Genomic DNA, 18,498 nt, shown 5'->3' on the forward strand with positions numbered 1-18,498 from the left:
AATTTTACGGATTTCGGAGAAAAATTCCAAATAGAGTAAATAATATACAGAATATAATATAAAATATATAGATATATACAAATGTAAAGATAAATATAAATAAATAAATAAAATAAAAAAATAAATAATAGAAATATAAAGATATAGTATATTATATTAATATATAAAATATTAATATATAAGTAACGAAATAAATAATTTACAGTATAAATGAAGAAAATCAAAAAAAAGAGAAAGAAATGGAAATAAATAAATACAGTATAAATGAAGAAAATCAAAAAAAAGAGAAAGAAATAGAAATAAATAATATACAGTATACAGTAAATATGCAATATGAATATGAATACAACACTTTGACATTTTGTGATAGGCAGCCCATTTTAATCTCACAATAATCCAAACCGCTCATATGGAACCAGACGTTCGTAGTTCTTTTTAATTCAAAAAAAAATCCAAAAGAATTTGTTATGCTAAGGCACCACATAGAATAAGTACAGTAAACTATTCGTAATGGTAGAACTCAACCACAGAAGGTCGAAGCGAAATGAAAACGATGCGGAGGAGTGGAGAAGAGAATTGCATCAAATTCGACACAAAAAAAGCGTTATCGTTCAGCACCAACAGTGTGTCGCAGTAATTGAATTTGAAATGAATTTGGATGAGCATCAGTTAGTATATGAAATTGGAAGATACTAAATTGCAGTGAATTCTTTGGTGTTTTCATCCGAAGGATGGGCCGATGTAGCGCAGTCGTTAAGTGGTTCGACTGCGAACCGTCGATGGTTCGAAACCACATCAAGCCCTTCATCCCTCCGGCGTAGATAAATTGGTCCGAGACTTGTCTGAGAGGATAAAAACACTGACTTAACACATCGACTGGCCCCCAAAAATCATTGTAAGGCTTCAGACACGTTCCGAAACCAAAAACGATTCTGAATTGAAGTCGAACACGTAGACGCATCCACATAAGGATTGAATCAATGTTGTGTCCTTCACATCGCCTAACCGAACAAAAAGAATAAGAATAAATATTATAGAAATATTAGGAATTAAAAAGAATAAAGAAAAAATAAGAATATTCGGTAATACTGCAGCAATCACTACTACTTTTGCGTTAAAATCCACGATTAAACGTCACTGAAAAGCGTGGATCATGAGGCGATATCGAGTATTTTCTCGTAGTGAAAAAAGATGAAAAAGAGCTTTTGAAAACTTTAACCTGAACCTAACAACATTGATCAATAACCGTTAAAAGTCCAAGAAAGGCTCCTGCTTATTTCAACTCCATAGAATTTTTATTTTAATTCCTTTATCATTTTTCCTTTGTATTAGTAGAACAAAACCAATGTAGTAAAATTTCTTCCTGACAAATTCCATCGTTTTCAGTTTGAATAATATCGAGTAATGGAGTTCAAAATCCAGATTGTCTGGAAGTGTTCTTTTTTTCCTACTAATTTCTAAGTGATATTTTTCCTGTTTCAGATCAGAAAAGTCAAAAAAAAAAGAAAAGAAATGAAGGGGAAATCATCATAGTTTCCCTCGTAAGATTCTGTCTGCAATATCGCGTAGTGTTTACCAATGAGTAGAACGTTCAACGTGGCTCCAAAAAACACGCTTCTTCATCTTTGACTGTTATTTGGCCGAAATATTTCAAGTGTTTATCGTCTCCCTTTTGAAGCTTTTACGTTGAAAATTTAATTAATTTAAAATCAGCTCACAAACGTTAAGAAATCAACGTGATCCGTTGCCATAAAATTACGTACATACGTTGACGTTGTGGACGTATTTTAGAAGAAATACATTTGAATTCAATTATTCACTTATTTATTCCATCAATAGATCACATTTTCTTGACAATTTTACATACAAGTATGTATATCAGAATACCAGTCAATTCATCTACAATTCCCTTTTGATTTCACAGATCCAGAAGAAGCGATACCGCCGACGGAGCGAGCTCGACATCAAATCTCGGAGGTGTTTGATTCTTTGGCGCATGGCTGAAATTGGATATAATTACAGGAGCACATCTTTGTGGTTTAATTTGATAGCGGAATCGAAAATTTCGTTTTTTTTTTCCATACATTTCGGCAATTCTGCACATGAACAATTACTATTTGTGTAGAAAAACTGTTTTCTATCAAGGACAGTCGAATGTCTTTCACTTCTACATTTTTTATTAGTCAAAAGTGAGCATTAATCATATTTTGCCTATGCACATGAAAAAAAAGGATATGAAGACGACGAGGATGCGTGGGAAATACGATACGATACGATACGATACGTGTATACGATAGCCACGATGAAGAAACGTAAATTTAGCATTTAAAAAGAATAAATAAATCGCCTTCAAGACTTCTTCTTCTTTTTCTGTATTTTGAATACAATTTTAAATATATTTTGCCTCTCGACGACGGCGTTGCCTCCTCTCAAAAGGATTGGGCCAATCCAGGATACACCAGTTGCATCCGAGACAGATTGTACACTCAAATGTTATTTATTATAAATATTATTCTATATCTTGTCTATTTTTTTTTGGAATTATCTCACGTGAAAATTTCTCTCCTTCTGTAGCAGCAGAATGACCTCAACCGCCAAACTATACGCTAAAAAAGGCCAATTTTTTTGTATAAAAATTTGGCGAAATTCTAGTGAGCTCCGTTCTGTCTTGGCTTTTTTTTTGTAGCATACCTATGGGTATTTTCAAATGAATAAATTATTATTAATTAATTAATAAAAAATATAACTTTAAATATGTTGAAGAGTGCCAGAAATCTGGTAGGCGAAGCAACAGTGGTTAGATCCATAGCCCCTGTTAGCGATTATGTTCCTCGACTTAATTTATACTATAAGCTGAGGTAAGACCGAAAATAGCGAATGTACCACAGTAAACTACTGAACAGTCAACAGCACTGCCTTCGTCAGTACTGTTGATGTTCGTGATGTTAGTTTAGAACAGATGATCTAGCATTAACACTGTTATTAAGCTTTTACGTAGTATCTTAAGCGATTTACATGCTTTTAGAAGTATTTGACGCTATAAAATAATCTATTATTACAGACTGACTGCTTGCAACGATGAATTAGATGAATTACGATGAATATAGCGTTATACTCTACTATTTACTATATTCCCTTTATAAAATATATTTTTCCTTACGAAAAAGAAAACCGTAGAAATTAGAACGAAATTCGAGATCAACTGGAGGACAATTAGAGCTGATTTTTTTTCCAAGGTTTTTTTTCCCCAGATTTTTTCTCAGTACATTGCGTGCTAGTTGCTTTCAAAACCCATAGTATAAAACTTAAAGGCATCACCCCACGAATCTGAGGTGGTGCAGATTTCAGGTGGAGTATTCGTATACGGGATGGGAGACTACGGAGAGGGAGGTGATTCCGTCCATTTCTTGCTAATTTCCGTAAAAAACGGCCCGGAAGATGCGGCGCCGCACAAGACTGGCGTGCTCCAATCGAACCTCTTGTACAAAATAGTGCGCCAAAACGAATGAAGCCGTATCTTTCGGGCCGTTTTCTACGGCAATTAGGAAGAAATGAACGGAATCACACCCCTCTCCGTAGTCTCCCATCCCGTATACGAATACTCCACCTGAAATCTGCACCACCTCAGATTCGTGGGGTGATGCCTTTAAGGTGATTGCTAAAAAAAAAAACCCTAGGTGCTAATTTAAACTCAATGTTTTCTATACGTCCGTAATTTTCGAGATTCGCTGCCTTGTTGGGATTATTTGTGATGTAGAAAACCTCCAATGCTAAGGAAAATGTACTGGCTAGTACTTAAAATCCGTTACTCTGCTATGATTAGCAGAGCTCTCAGCTCAAAGGAGCTAGAAAATTCTTTTAGAATATCCACTATTCATACGCCTTCTTCCGAAAATCCAAATAAACTCATTGGAGTCATCCGTGGGGTCTTAGATCATTTCGATCTCCACCAGCATGCAGTTTTCGTTATTATTATTATTAACTAAACTAAACTTTTAAAAAAAACTGAACTAATTGTTAGTATTATAATTATTACTAGTTATTCGCCACAAAAACCACACTTGATCAGCATTGTCACCGCAAAGCTGTCGGCTTTTAGGTGCTAGTCAGTTCTATGGTCGAACTGATAACACGTACCTTGCCGTGAATTCAACATGTTTTCTAAACAAATCGTGGGAAACGTAAGCAAATTTTTCAAAACTTTCCGTACGTAAATAACCTGGTGTATTCATCATACTTACAAGAAAACTCAGGGGAATATTTCAAAGGATAAGAGGAAAAAGAAACCGATCCAAAACATTCGACTCCACTTTGACCGGGAAATCCGTAGGAGTTTTTTGCTCTATTGTCATCAAGCCCAACTACCTTAAAGGCATCACCCCACGAATCTGAGGTGGTACGGACTTCAGGCGGAGTAGTCGTATACGGGATCGTAGATTATGGAGAGAGGGGTGATTCCGTCCATTTCTTCCTGATTGCCGTAAAAAAAGGCCGGGCAAATACGGTTTCGAGCGTTCCGGCGCGCTACTTTCTACAACGAATTCGATTGGAGCGCGCCAACCTTGCGCCGCATCTTTCGGACCGTTTTTACGGGAATTAGAAAGAAATGGACGGAATCACCTCCTCTCCACAATCTACGATCCCGTATACGACTACTCCGCCTGAAATCCGTACCACTCCAGATTCGTGGGGTGATGCCTTTAACCCTGTTTGTCGTAAGGAAAATTATTCGATAAATTTTAAAATGTCCAAAGTCAAAGTTTATAGTTTTCTGACTTGGAAATAAGTTTATCAGTTAAAGGCATCACCCCACGAATCTGAGGTGGTGCAGATTTCAGGTGGAGTATTCGAATACGGGATGGGAGACTACGGAGAGGGAGGTGATTCCGTCCACTTCTTACTAATTGCCGTAAAAATCCGGCCCGGAAGATGAGACGCCGCACAAGACTGGCGCGCTCCAATCGAACCTCTTGTAAAAAATGGTGCGCCAAAGCGAATGAAGCCGTATCTTCGGGGCCGTTTTTACGGCAATTAGGAAGAAATGGACGGAATCACCCCCCTCTCCGTAGTCTCCCATCCTATATACGAACACTCCACCTGAAATCTGCACCATCTCAGATTCGTGGGGTGATGCCTTTAACAAAAAATTCTCCATAGAATAGATAATGTCCTTTAGACAATTTTAACCGTCTGCTGCTTGATTCCCTCAATAACGACAGTAGAAACACTTAAAAATTGTATCACTATCGACTATCAAAGTGAAACAAGGGTCAAGATTATTAACTTTCTTTTTTAAGGCTAACGTTTTCGCGATTTTTTCACGTGGTGATCCGCTAACCTCACCTGAACACCCGATTACTTAGGTAAACACAATGGTTTGGGAACCATCTGGATCTTGGTTTCGGATCTAGTGCCTTATGGGACAATCACTTGTTCTGGTTGAGTTATTTGTGAGAGGATATGTTACTGATGATCTGGATTTCCAGGCTCTGACAAAGGCGGCAGGTTATTACGCCAAGATTTAAGGAAGGACCAATTTTCATACTTCTAGTGGTATAAATTATTTTCGAAGCGGAAATTATCTATCAGCAAAAAGAAATCTCTCTGCAGAAACTGTACGTATACAATAGTATAGTGTCCTAGTATATTATAAAGTATACTAGGACACTATACTACTGTATTAAAGTAATCTAAATAATTTGCGATAAAATGTCAATCTCTATATTTTTATGCTAACATGATAGAGAGTACTCAGATTGAATTTATCAAGGAAAATCAAATCATCAAAGGGGGCGACTTTCACGTTCACGTCGAATGACGTTTGTTTCTTTCTCCGAACCAACTGTACTTAATTAATGTACTAAATAGTAATATTATAATACTGCTACTGGCACCGTGCAATACATTCGTTGAAAGGTTCCACTGTTACTGCACGATCGATGGTCGTCAATGGTTCGGGAACGTCTGGAGCCAACCAAGCTTTTCATCTCTCTGGGATCTCAATTTAGAATTGAAATCGAAAACATTGGCGGATCTCAAGCGAATTGATTAAAACCAGACACTATCTTTTCATTATATTGGTTGATTATATTATTATATATTATACTATTATATTATGTATTATATTATTGCCCATGTTCGACTGTCTTTGAATCTTGGCATGTTGAAACGTAGTTTTTAATTGATTTTTTGAGCTGTATGTATGCATGTATATTATTATTATTATTATTATCATTATTATTATTTTTTTTTTTTTTTTTTTTTTTTTTTTTTTTTTTTTTTTTTTTTTTTTTTTTTTTATATTATATCATATTAGGTTGTTCGGAAATTAATAAAAAAAATCGCGAAAAATGTTTGGGTCATGAAAAAATCCTCCAGCTTTTTTTTTAAAATGAACACATGGTTACCACGATGTTACGTTAATATCATAATATAGTATAGTTAAGAAAGCAATGCTGAGAGATTCTGCTGCGACTGCACGGTCGATTTTTCAAGACCGCCCAAGGCCAACCAAGCCTTTCATTTCACCTACACGATCGATAAATTGGTGCCAGACAAGACTAGAGGAATGAAATCACATTAAGTGATCTTTATTATCTATTCTGAGTTGAAATCAAAAACAGTCGCGCATCCTAATTGGATTGATTAGCGACAGACATTTTATCTTTTATCCTTAATTTATTGGAAAACTTTTTCTAAAAAAAATTCTCCACCAATTTTTTCATCTCTTATCGTTTCTCTTTATTTTTTCTTAGCTTTTTTAAGCTGTAAATCCGAACATATTCGATCCTGTTTTGCGGGGAATTCTCGAATTTCTTCAAATTTCAAATGACATCATGTATAACGAAAATAAATCTCATTATTATAGAGATATTATTACTTTCATGGGAACAAACACAAGAAATAGCTAATTGAAAGAAACGCAAACCATTCCTATGATTTCAAGAATTCACCATCAAAAGGTTACGCGATTAATTCACTCCAATGAGTTCGAAGAAAAGCGCAATTAGAATAGAATACGCGGAATTCCGACTGATGATATAATTTCTCCACAAAGTCAATCTAACAACTCCATTATGTTACTATTTAAAAGATGCAAAAGAATAATGGATAAAGTCTCAGGCGTATCAATCCGCTTGGGATACGCCAATGCGTTTTACTCCAATTCGTAATCGTTGAGGTTTTGGAGCGCATGTTGACCTCGACACTGAATTGCTTGGGCCACCCTATGTATGTGTCAGGTCAGGGTTTTTATCCTCCTAGACAAATTTGGCACCAATTTATCGACCCCGGAGGGATGAAGGGCTTGGTTGGCACTACGGCGGTTTTGAGCCGTTGGCCGTGCGACGAACGCAAACCTCTTACCGACTGCGCTACACCCGGCCTTATAAATAAGGCAATAAAAGATGCAAAGACTGACATTTTACCACAAATTAAATTTTAAATTCCTTTCTTATTATCCCAGTATGTCTTATTCGAGTTCCTGCTGATATATGCTTCAAAAATCACGAAATCTATACAGTCAAGCATCATTATTCATGGAGTCGAGCAGTTGATAATAGAAAATTGCTTTGTAGACATTTTCTATTCCATGAAGAGTTATTTGTAAGCTGATGTACGTAGTCACAAACTGGAAAACTATAAGTTTTGAGTAATGGGGACTTCAAATTTTTTGACATCGACCACAATCATGTTCTCCAACTGCGCCTGAGATCTTTAAAGGCATCATCCCACGAATCTGAGGTGGTACGGATTTCAAGTGGAGTATTCGTATACGGGATCGTAGATTATGGAGAGGGGGTGATTCCGTCCATTTCTTCCTAATTGCCGTAAAAAGACGGCCCGGAAGATACGGCTTCGAGCATTCCGGCGTGGTATTTCCTACAACGAGTTCGATTGGAGCGCGCTAGCCGTGTGTACGCGCCGTATCTTCCGGGCCGTTTTTTACGGCAACTAGCAAGAAATGGACGGAATCACCCCCTCTCCTTAATCTACGATCCCGTATACGAATACTCCACCTGAAATCCGTACCACCTCAGATTCGTGAGATGGTGTCTTTAATCAGTCCGTTCCTGCGTGTACGGTGCGGTGTAGTTCTTATAGTACGACGACCGCGTACAATAACGCAATGCAACTCGTAAAGGACATGGTTTTCACGTATAATTAGCGTTACGTGAGAATATGTTTGCGTGTATTAACTAACTAGTAATTTCAATATTATATCGGTAGGCAGCAATTACGACAATCAGACGTCAACGCTGCAAAATAAGCACTTTGAAAGGTCGAGAAGTCGAGAAAAAGTGCTCCTGAATCTTGGACGCCACCTTTCACCTATTTATAGGCACATACATCATGCGAAAATCTAGGCCGCAAAAAGAAATAAAAAGGGGGCAATGAAAGAAAGGGGGGGAAAAAAGAGGAAAAGGGAAGGTTTAGAAAAAAATGCCCAAAAAGCGAACTCAATTCTCAACAACTTCAGCATTTTTAAAAATATATCAAGAACCAAAATTAAATCTATCACCATATTTCTATTTCTGTATTGTTCCAGCTTTGTTTACTCCTCTGTATTGTTGTTAGTAAACAGTTGCATTGTGATATATTAGAATCCCACGTACGGTTAAATAATTTATAAATTGATGCCTGCATTGTCATATGGAATAATCAGTGGTAGGAATCCAAGCGGAAATGAAATGATGTCATTGTAACGGATGTGAATTTCGAAAAAAAACACCTAAAAAATGGATTTAGCCGAATTTTCGAAGGAACTAAGATCTGTTAACCCATTGACGACAGTGCGTTTCGTGCGTATTTGACGCATGAGACAAGCTAATCGAGTTTTACGAACTATATTTGTGTTATATTCGAGGATAATAAACCCCTAAAGTATAGAAACCTTTTCAAAAAATTAGAAAATGAGGATGAAAAAATAACCGTATTATTCGAGGAGCCCCTAGTTAATAAAACCCTGGGAATTTTTACGTATCTACTGATACCTATCCACACTTTTATTTTTCTCATTTTCATATTCTACTCATATTTTTCACATCCTATTAATTTTTATATTTTCATATTCTCCGTGAAAATTAAATTTCAAATAATCAACGAAAGGACAAAAAATGACAATAATTTTTCATTTTATTTCATTTTCGCTTGGAAAACTACGTAAAGAGGAATCGCTCGCGAAAAAAAAATCTGCTAAAACAATTTTTCGCATAAATATAAGTGATGAATTTTACTTTAGAAACGCGGATTCGCTTCTCTGTAGGAGGGTGAAAACAGTTGCATCGTTGGATTGAATAGAATTTATTTTTCATGGATTTTTAAGGGTTGTTTCGTGCTTTTCCTGCAATTCTTGGACGTTCTTTTTTGGTACAAAAAAAAGCTGTATGAGTGAGCGTAGGAATTTTCTCTAGTACCGGAAAGGGCCCAACATTGGAATTTTCCTCGAATGCTGACGTGAATGGAAAAATTAGCGATGTCTTGCATATCTGCAGTGAAACTCACGTGCTTGAACGTAACTTGCGATTTTTTGCTCCAAGGTCCCGTATGATTATGTAGGTGGAGCAATTTTAAAACGGCAACGAGGAAAAAAAATGTTGAGTTTAAATAACCTCTCTGAATGCCACTTCCTGTATGTGTTTCCCGTTATTGAAAATTGATAGCTGACGTATTTCAACCTCATTTGAATTGCAAACGTATTATTAACCATCTCACTTCTTCGATTTTCTACAAATTACGTCAAAATTGCATGGAGACTCATTTCAACGACTAATACGCCTCCATTCATCTCATTTTTCTCCCTACATACAGCTCTATTAATAACAATTACATACTTAAATTAAAAGAAAAACGCACATTTGTTTTTTCAAATCAAAAAGTACGAACGCTTAAGGACAGAAAATGCATTCATTTAAAAGCTGTACTTATGATAAACACTGCCGCAAAGAAGAAAAAAAACAAAAGAAGAAAAAAAAAACAAAAAAACGTAATAATTATAATAATGCATGTAATATAACATCTTAGCTTGGGACAACGGTAATCAGTAGCGAAAAATTTGGTATAAAACAGAAAAAAGTAACACGTACATAGTAAATAACAAGTTTTGTAAAGTCTTCGCTTTAAACCGTGTGAGTTATCATTAATTTGAAATATCAAAAATGAATCCAATTTTAGTATACGTTCACGAATGATATTTTTTAAAATCATTAAAATTTTTTATCCTTTTCAAAAATGAATCCAATTTTATCATATGTTCAGAAATTGAAATTTCCAAAATCATTAAAAACTTTTTTCTATCATTTTCAAAAATGGATCTCAAGAAAATAAGCGTTAAAACAATTAATGACGAATAATAGTGAATAGATAGTAAGTTTAAAAAAAGAAATTACTTTTTCAATGGACTATTCATCCGGGATTAGCGGAAGATAGCATAAGTAAATTTTTCGATAAGAAGATGTAATTGTTTTGGATCTCTTAAGAGGCTATTACGTGGTCCTTTTGACCAGCTTCGAGTTCGAAAGTGAACCCAGGAGCGCAATCGAAGACAAAACATGTAACGTGGCGCATAACGTGGTGTCCAGCAACTGACAAGAGATAAAGTCTCTGGCGTGAATCAATCCGCTTGGGACCTACGCCACCACGTTCACTTCAATTCAGAATCGTTTTAGGTTTACGAAAGTATGTAAATGGCCTATACAATGACTAGCGGAACCCAGTAGATGTGTCAAGTCTGTGTTTTTATCCTCCCAGACAAGTCTGGTACCAATTTATCGACCCCGGAGTGATGGCTTGGTAAGCACTAGGGCGGATTTGAACCTCCGATCGATCAACCTACAACCACAGCGGAACATGTTATCGACTGCGCTACGCCTGCTCTTTCATTAAAAATTATATTTAATAAAACTCGCCCCTAATAATCACTGGTCTCACGTAACAATGTAGTAGATATAAGTACTTTGAAATCACCGCAAAAACATTTTGCGAGAAGAAATAGTTGTCAAATCGTAAATCGAAAAAAGAGGAAGGAAGGAGGAGTTTGAAGAAATTCAAATGCATTTCTAAGCAGAAAACTATTCATAAAAAGATTCTTGCAAAAAAAAACATCTGCATCAGCACTTTCAACGGTTTTCGTTTTTTCTCTCATTTTTTTTTCTCGCCAAATTTTCATCTCTCAAGAACCCTCAAGTACTTCCTCTCTTAGCAAACCCAGAAACGCGGAAGTGAGAACGTAGGAATAGCGGTAAGGGAGCAAAGAAGAAGAGAGAGAAAAAAGAAATATGCATAACAAGAAAAAAAGTAAAAAAGGAAAGAATAGTAGAAGTATTAATTTTGAGCATTGGTTCATTTTCAATGCAACAATGCAACGTGAAAGATCTCATTCCAATGTATTTCTTCTCTAAACAGAAGCTGCTAATAAACTACCTTAGATACCGGTGGAACTCGTCCCAGAGGACGATTTCAATCGGGTTTTGTTCGCTTCGATCTATTCTTCCTCTTTTTTCATCGGACTTCTTTCCTTTTTTTTTCAAAAACAACTCACCAAAACAAATAAATTAGCGGGAAGCGCCCTTGACGTGTGTTGCAACATATCGTCCGGAATTTCTGGTGACCTAAACCTTCAGGATTTGCCATTGAATTTCACTACAGTACATTTTAGAATTACACAGTTTTACATTTTAGAATTCTCACTTACTTCAAGGCAATTTTCGGGAACGGTAACCGGCCGGCTGTTAATGCCATCACCACCACCACAATAGAATAGTTGTCGAATGGCATTAGATGGAATGTTTTCTGAAAAAGGGATAAAATTTAAGCTGTGAGAATTTGAAAAATTTCTTCCCAAGCCTGCAGTTCTGTTCTAATTCTCAGTTCAAGAGATTTTTCTGCGATATTTTCAAGGATTTCCTATAGGCACTATTTCTACGAAAAATGAAGGTTTTTTTTTTTAAATTTACAAGTAAGGATTATTTTTTATTTCGTACATATTTATAATCATGAGTGAAACTCGAATCTGAAATTCTATGGATTTTCAAGAGAGAGGGTCTAAGGACACCGCACAATGTAGCTTGTAATTCCAGAATGACCCAGTCTTTCGAGAAATTCTCGTTAGCGGTTTTTGCTTCAAAAATAGTTTAGGTTAGATTTTACGGATATTCTTTTCCGGAAAATAAAATCTGAACAAAGAACTCCAAGACAGACTGAACAAAAACTGGCTAATAAGAGCTGAGAAATTTCTTGAAGAATTAAACTGCAATAGCTCGGAATAGGATCAGGAAAAAAGCTCTTTACTAAGTTTTCCTTCCAATTTTTAGAGCTCATATGTAATCGTACTTCTGAAAATTATTTCGGTGAAATTTGCGAATTGGAGCCTATTAAATCATCGAAGGAATCTCTAACCTTCTTAATCGGTCTCATTATCTAACCTTTTTTAACCAAAATACAACTTTTTCAAGAGAACGAGTGCAAATTTTACTTCATTCGCAGAAAAAAAGGAGAATTTCGTTCGCTCCCCCCGAAAAAAAAGTCAGATATTCACAGCATTCCAGACTCTCTACATTACAGTATGCATTCAGTTGGAACGAAGTAAATAAAAACGTTTACGCAATGATAAACGTAAATTAACAAACTATCACATCAGAAAAAAGTACTTTTATACTGTTATACTTCTAGTTTTATAACTTTACTTCCGCCATTTATGAACCAGGAAATTACTCCTACAAGAAGATATCTCAGTTCCTGTTCGTAAATAGTTGCGTAATTCCTCCTACGTTGTTAATGCAGATTTATTTTATATATATATATATATATTACTACTAAATATATGCCAATTATACTAATATTTAGTACATCGGTGGTCCCTTGACCTACGAGTTATCCGTGCTACAATGGATGCGACCTACTGAAATTTCTAAATCATTAAAATTCCACTCCTCTTGTGATTTATTTCGCTTCATTTCCGTAATTTTCCATATTTTATATAAAATACAATACAATATATACAGAAACGTAATTTACCATTAGGAATAAATTAATTCCTCAAGCAGCAAGAAAATCCTGAAAGGAAACGCTAAAAGGCGTGTTCCTGGATCTTCTTTTACAATGAAGTTGATTTAGGAAGAAATTCATGGAATCAAATTTTATTGGTCACTTTCACCTTCGTAAATAACTCAATAAAACACCCCTACTTATAGGAAGATGTTATAAAAATGGAGAAATAGGTAAAAGAAGCAAATTTCCCTTATTATAAATAAATAATCCACATTTAATCTTTCGAAAGACCAAAAAAACCTACCAAGACTTTTAATCATCGGATAGCGACTACTAGTATTTTTTATTTGTAGGCATTTAATAGGCTCAAAACGAACCGGAAGAGAAACAGGTCCACTTGCAGACAACAAGCTATTGCAAAACTAAGCAAATCCAAGAAAAAGCGAATTCATCCATGAACTCACCCTCTTTTCACCACAAAACATAAACACATCAGCAAGGTCGAAGGATGCGGTTAGCTCGATCGTCTGGAAGAAAAAAAACCGTGTACACATCGTGAAATAGAACTCATGCCGAAGAATTACCACTTCCTCTGCCAAGGACTCACTCACCTCTTTCGAATGGCTCTTGATACAGTATGCAACTCGAATCGGATGTCTTACGGTAGCTGCTCTTGGATCTAGTAGGGTGCCGGTGATCGATACAGGACATTGAAGAAGTGGGACCCGACATAATGGGACCACTGATCGTACTGTGCTCACACCATCTGCGCTGAAAATTGTTGCCGCATTAGTGAGTTGGAAAATATCACAAATCTCAGCGTTTGCTGCGGAACTTCCGACGATTTTCCTGCCACTATTCTTCAAAGAAAAAGTGGCCTACTGTAGAAAAACCGAGTGGTTAATGCCCTCGCTTGGTTGGTTTGAATTTCCTTGAGAATGCAGCAAAGTAGAAATGACACTTCATAGGTTTCAAGGTAGCTGCTCGCCAAAAATTTTATTGACTCCCTTGATTTTGAAAATGTTGAAAAATTAGATGCTCTCTGAGAGTCACGGCCTGTGCGAGGGTTAGACTCTCACATCTTCCCAATTTTTTTTTTAATGTACGAAGCTGAGAGAGTGCACTTTCGTTAAATCCTCATCGCCTCAATGAACCACTCCACGAAATTTCATAGTTGGCAATTTTGCACATCCATATGCTATTATCTGAAAATCCAGCTGTGGCCTCTTACGAGTGCCCCGCAAAAGTGCGAAAATTGTTCATATATTTCATATCCCTCAGAAAAAAAAATGCAAAACTGTTACGAGACAAATAAGAAGTGACGAGTATACTTCGTGCGAAAACAGGTCCCCGAACTTTCTGTGCAAGAGTTAGACTCCCATAAATGCGAAACTTTCTGCCCTATAACACTGGTCGTAATATAGTATATATCAGTCTGAACGTCCAGCTTAAGCCGGACTTTAGTCCTTTCTGTGGGGTTCGGTTCGCTCGCTTTCACCGATCAATAAACATTAATGGCGCTGGGATTTTCTGTGAAATTAGATTTGTGTTTTTCTAACAATGCTTTTTTCTTCTTTTTTTTTTTTGATATGATAAATTTTAAACGAAACGGTCGTAAATCATTATAAATTGTCTTTTCCACTCATTCTATTCGAAACAAATACGTTTTGCCAAATATATTAGAGAAGTTTCTCTAAAATTTCAAATTAAATTGAAATTTTTTAAATTGTCAAAAAAAAGAGAAAAAAAACATCTTGCACCAAAACGCGTGTTTTTGGTGCAGATTCTTCAAACACGCTCAAGAAAGCTGTATGTGCTTTGCAGATGGGAACTGCAGCCTCACGATAATCCACCACTAGTGTTCTTAAGTAGTATCACAGCCTGGTAATGAATAGCTAATACGAATAATAATAAAAGACAACACGAATTTCCAGTAAGCAGCTTAACATAGCTGTTTTGCAGGAATTGCAGGAACGACTGCTGGAAATAAATTGCAGAAAAAAAAGCGATCAAGAAGCCATGTGGAAAATTCACATCCCCAATGTGGAAGCTTTTCTTTTGCACAGGATGTCCGTAAAGGCATGGTGCACTTTTGATCAAGCATTTTGAGGAAAGCAACGAAACAAGATAGAGGTCTCTCTGTGAAGTCTTCACTAAATAAAAGAAAAACTTTACAAGTTTCTTATCCATTCGATGCAGTTCGATGTGGCTTCCATTTTTCGCCCTTCGTAAATTTCAAGGATACTCAAATTCACATCCCATACGCTGTTTAGGACAACAGCATGAACATAGATGCGATAGTCGGAGCCGGTGCCCTGACCCCTTCACCCTTGAACGGTTGGTGAAGGGACCTCCTTCACTTTTAAAGGCATCACCCCACGAATCTGAGGTGGTACGGATTTCAGGTGGAGTATTTGTATACGGGATGGGAGACTACGGAGAGGGAGGTGATTAAAAAACGGCACGAAAGACGCTGCCACAAGGCTGGCGCGCTCCAATCGAACACCTCGTAGAAAATAGTGCGTCGGAACGCTCGAAGCCGTATCTTCCGGGCCGTTTTCAACGGCAATTAGGAAGAAATGAACGGAATCACCCGGAAATCCGTACCACTCCAGATTCGTGGGGTGATGCCTTTAAACGGTTGGTGAAATTACCCCTTTCACTTGAGCTGCACACCATGAGCTAAACTCCCTTCACCTGAGAAGGGTCCGGCTTCTCCCTATCGCACCTATGAACATGAATAACTTCTTTGATTCTCTGTTTTAAATTATTGTCTTTGTTACGTCCATTGTACACAATCTGCTTCAAATAATCTCTCAAGTAAAACTCCAAGGGCGTCAGGTCCGGGGATCGTGGTGGGGCGATGGGTTGACATGACAGGTTGACTTTTTCTCAGCGGTGGATACGCAGGGTTCTACCTGCGTATCCACCGCTGGGAGAATGTCATTCCTATATTTCCTCCTAGCGATATTAAGCGCACTACAGGAACACCGCCGACCCGATGGTCAGATTTCTTCACGAAGTCGCCCAAAGAAAACTGTGATGCTCTTCGTGTTCCAGGCAAAAGGAGGAACCACTACGCGCTTCTGGCACGAGATCGGGACGAAAGGAAGAATTACTGGCGCCCGCTCGACCAGTTCAGAGAACAACGGGAGTCAAGGTAATCAGGGTAATGTGGTGGCCCCTTGTTGTACACGAGACGATATTTATGTTGGACTTTGCTCACGGATTCGAAATTAGGAACGCATAGAACACACAGGACTTTCCTCTGTACCGTCTACATCCCGAATGGCGTGGGCGAGGGCTGATCCGCTGCTAAGCAGTTCGTGTCCACCAGCCCTCCTATCAACAGAAAACGATGGAAAACTTAGGAATTCGTCGCATCATAATAAGAATTGAGGGGAAACCACAATTTTGACAGGATCATCGTCGAAACATCCACAAAATCGGGAAGTATGACAAAAAAAAAACAACGAAAAATAAGTCAAAATAGGGTATAGTATTGATAATGGAACTGCAGACAGTAATTGGAACAAAATAGTTAACTGCGCAGTTTTCATAGATCACCAGAGATCTATCTTGACAGCTGTCCGAGAAAAAAAAATCCCAACTCTAAGTATGATTTCATCATGATTCACTTTTTGTTGTAAAACTACAGTATCCGCACCAAAAAATATCACTTTTTTTGTGATAGAACTATACAATAAACAGTTACTTTGCACAAAGAACCGTTTTCAAGCTAATTTATCCACCATATCCGAAGTATCTTCAAATTGTAATACTAAAAACTACAATCGACCAGTGCATCGCCAAAATTCAAGGGAATAAACTTGTTTCGCTCGTCTAAGCAGAGGAAATATAAAATCAAATCAGCACAAGTGATAGTCCAGCTAGTGATTCCAAAATTTTCTGGAGAATCTTCAGGAGAACCTTGAAAAAGAAAAGAAAGCTACGTTTGTAGAGCGAAAATATTAACCAAAATGAAAAGAAGACAAAATAGGTAAAGTTTTAAACGGTTGAATTTCTAGCGAATATTCAGGTACCCGATTCGAGACAGCAATAGGAAAGCTGAAGAATTTTCCTTTCCACTTTTATTTTCTCGTTCAAATCTCAAAAATTCCCCACCCTTCTCTCCCCTCAGGAAAAAAAAACTTATTGTTCCTACTTATTATTCGTATTTTATTATTATTAATGTAACGTATTATTTGGAATTTATTTGTATTAAATGCATCATTATCATGTATTATTACTATTACTGCTCCAAAATCACCAATTTTACAGGTCTCTGAATAATTGGGCCCAATCCTTACCGTTTCCATTCGATTGCAAGTCGACCCAATGGGGTTTCCGTGTCTTCCTCAGGACTTTTGATCGTTACAGCGCAACAATAGCAAATCACCTCTTCATCAGTTAGATGATCTTAAAACATGATGTTCAGGTAATATTATAAATTACAGTAAACTTGCAACGTAGCCTTTATTTACCTTCTGTTGTCTTCGAACAACTCTCTTCTCCAATTGGGACGACAACATCCGCCTGAAACGCTTCACATCAGGATCACGTCAGGAAAATTCAAGACTTCTCATACCTTCAGAGGATCGATCGTTCGTACTTTTTTTTAAACATTTTTTTGCAATTTTTTCTCAAGTAGTCACTATAAATGCATCAGACATATTGAATACTTTCTTCTGCATGTATAAATAAAGGAAAATAGGTGGATTTCATTCACCACAAGCTACCGCATAACTCGATTAAAGGCATCACTCCACGAATCTGAGGTGGTGCAGATTTCAGGTGGAGTATTCGTATACGGGATGTGAGACTACGGAGAGTAAGGTGATTCCGTCAATATCTTCCTAATTCCTGTAAAAAAACGGCCCGAAAGATACGGCGCATGCACAAGGCTGGCGCGCTGCACTCGAACTCGTTGTAGAAAGTAGCGCGCCGGAACGCTCGAAGACGTATCTTCCGGGCCGTTTTTTACGGAAATTAGAAAGAAATGGACGGAATCACCCCCTCTCCGTGGTCTCCCATCCCGTATACGAATACTCCACCTGAAATCCGTACCACCTCAGATTCGTGGGGTGATGCCTTTAATAAGGGTTCTGTCGCAGCGTTGATTGGTCGCCTCTTTGCACGTTTAGCACGGGAACTCGTACAGAAAGACACATTTAGCGAAAAGGGGCGTAAAAACTACATGTTTTCATAAATCCATAGCGTTTATACTTCTTACTTACCATTTCTAAGAATTTCTCCATCGGCATTGTCCGAAAAAAAAAATAAGTTTTTCCACTCAACGCAACAAACTTCTGAAGAAAATATAAAGAGAGATAGTGAAACGTAAAAAAAATCCCTATGTGAGTTCCATAGGGAAGTCTCCTCCTAGCCACACACTAAGTTCTAATTCGGTTCTAGTTTCTGGCCACAGCAAAAGAGCAAAGTCGTGGATTATTAATAAGGAACCACGGAACCATTCAACCCAGAACGAAAAAAAAAACAATTTCCCGCATT

The 18,498-nt window shown here is 37.2% G+C and overlaps 1 protein-coding gene across 2 annotated transcripts in view; it reads right to left on the bottom strand.

Annotated features, from left to right (window-relative positions):
- Nucleotides 1-1,964: 1,964 nt before the first annotated feature.
- The window catches only part of RB195_008364 (uncharacterized protein), a gene marked incomplete at both ends in the record, with an annotated part of 32,260 nt that continues 15,726 nt past the window's right edge, over nucleotides 1,965-18,498 (bottom strand). For both annotated transcript variants that reach the window (XM_064194814.1, XM_064194815.1), the window contains 7 exons: nucleotides 1,965-2,000; nucleotides 11,540-11,609; nucleotides 11,693-11,790; nucleotides 13,452-13,514; nucleotides 13,599-13,758; nucleotides 17,298-17,406; nucleotides 17,472-17,523. In XM_064194814.1, the coding sequence (XP_064045959.1) occupies nucleotides 1,965-2,000; nucleotides 11,540-11,609; nucleotides 11,693-11,790; nucleotides 13,452-13,514; nucleotides 13,599-13,758; nucleotides 17,298-17,406; nucleotides 17,472-17,523 (588 nt within the window). The remainder of the gene's footprint in view (nucleotides 2,001-11,539; nucleotides 11,610-11,692; nucleotides 11,791-13,451; nucleotides 13,515-13,598; nucleotides 13,759-17,297; nucleotides 17,407-17,471; nucleotides 17,524-18,498) is intronic.

Source organism: Necator americanus, chromosome III (genome assembly GCF_031761385.1).
Source record: "Necator americanus strain Aroian chromosome III, whole genome shotgun sequence".
Classification (NCBI taxonomy): Eukaryota; Metazoa; Nematoda; class Chromadorea; order Rhabditida; family Ancylostomatidae; genus Necator; species Necator americanus.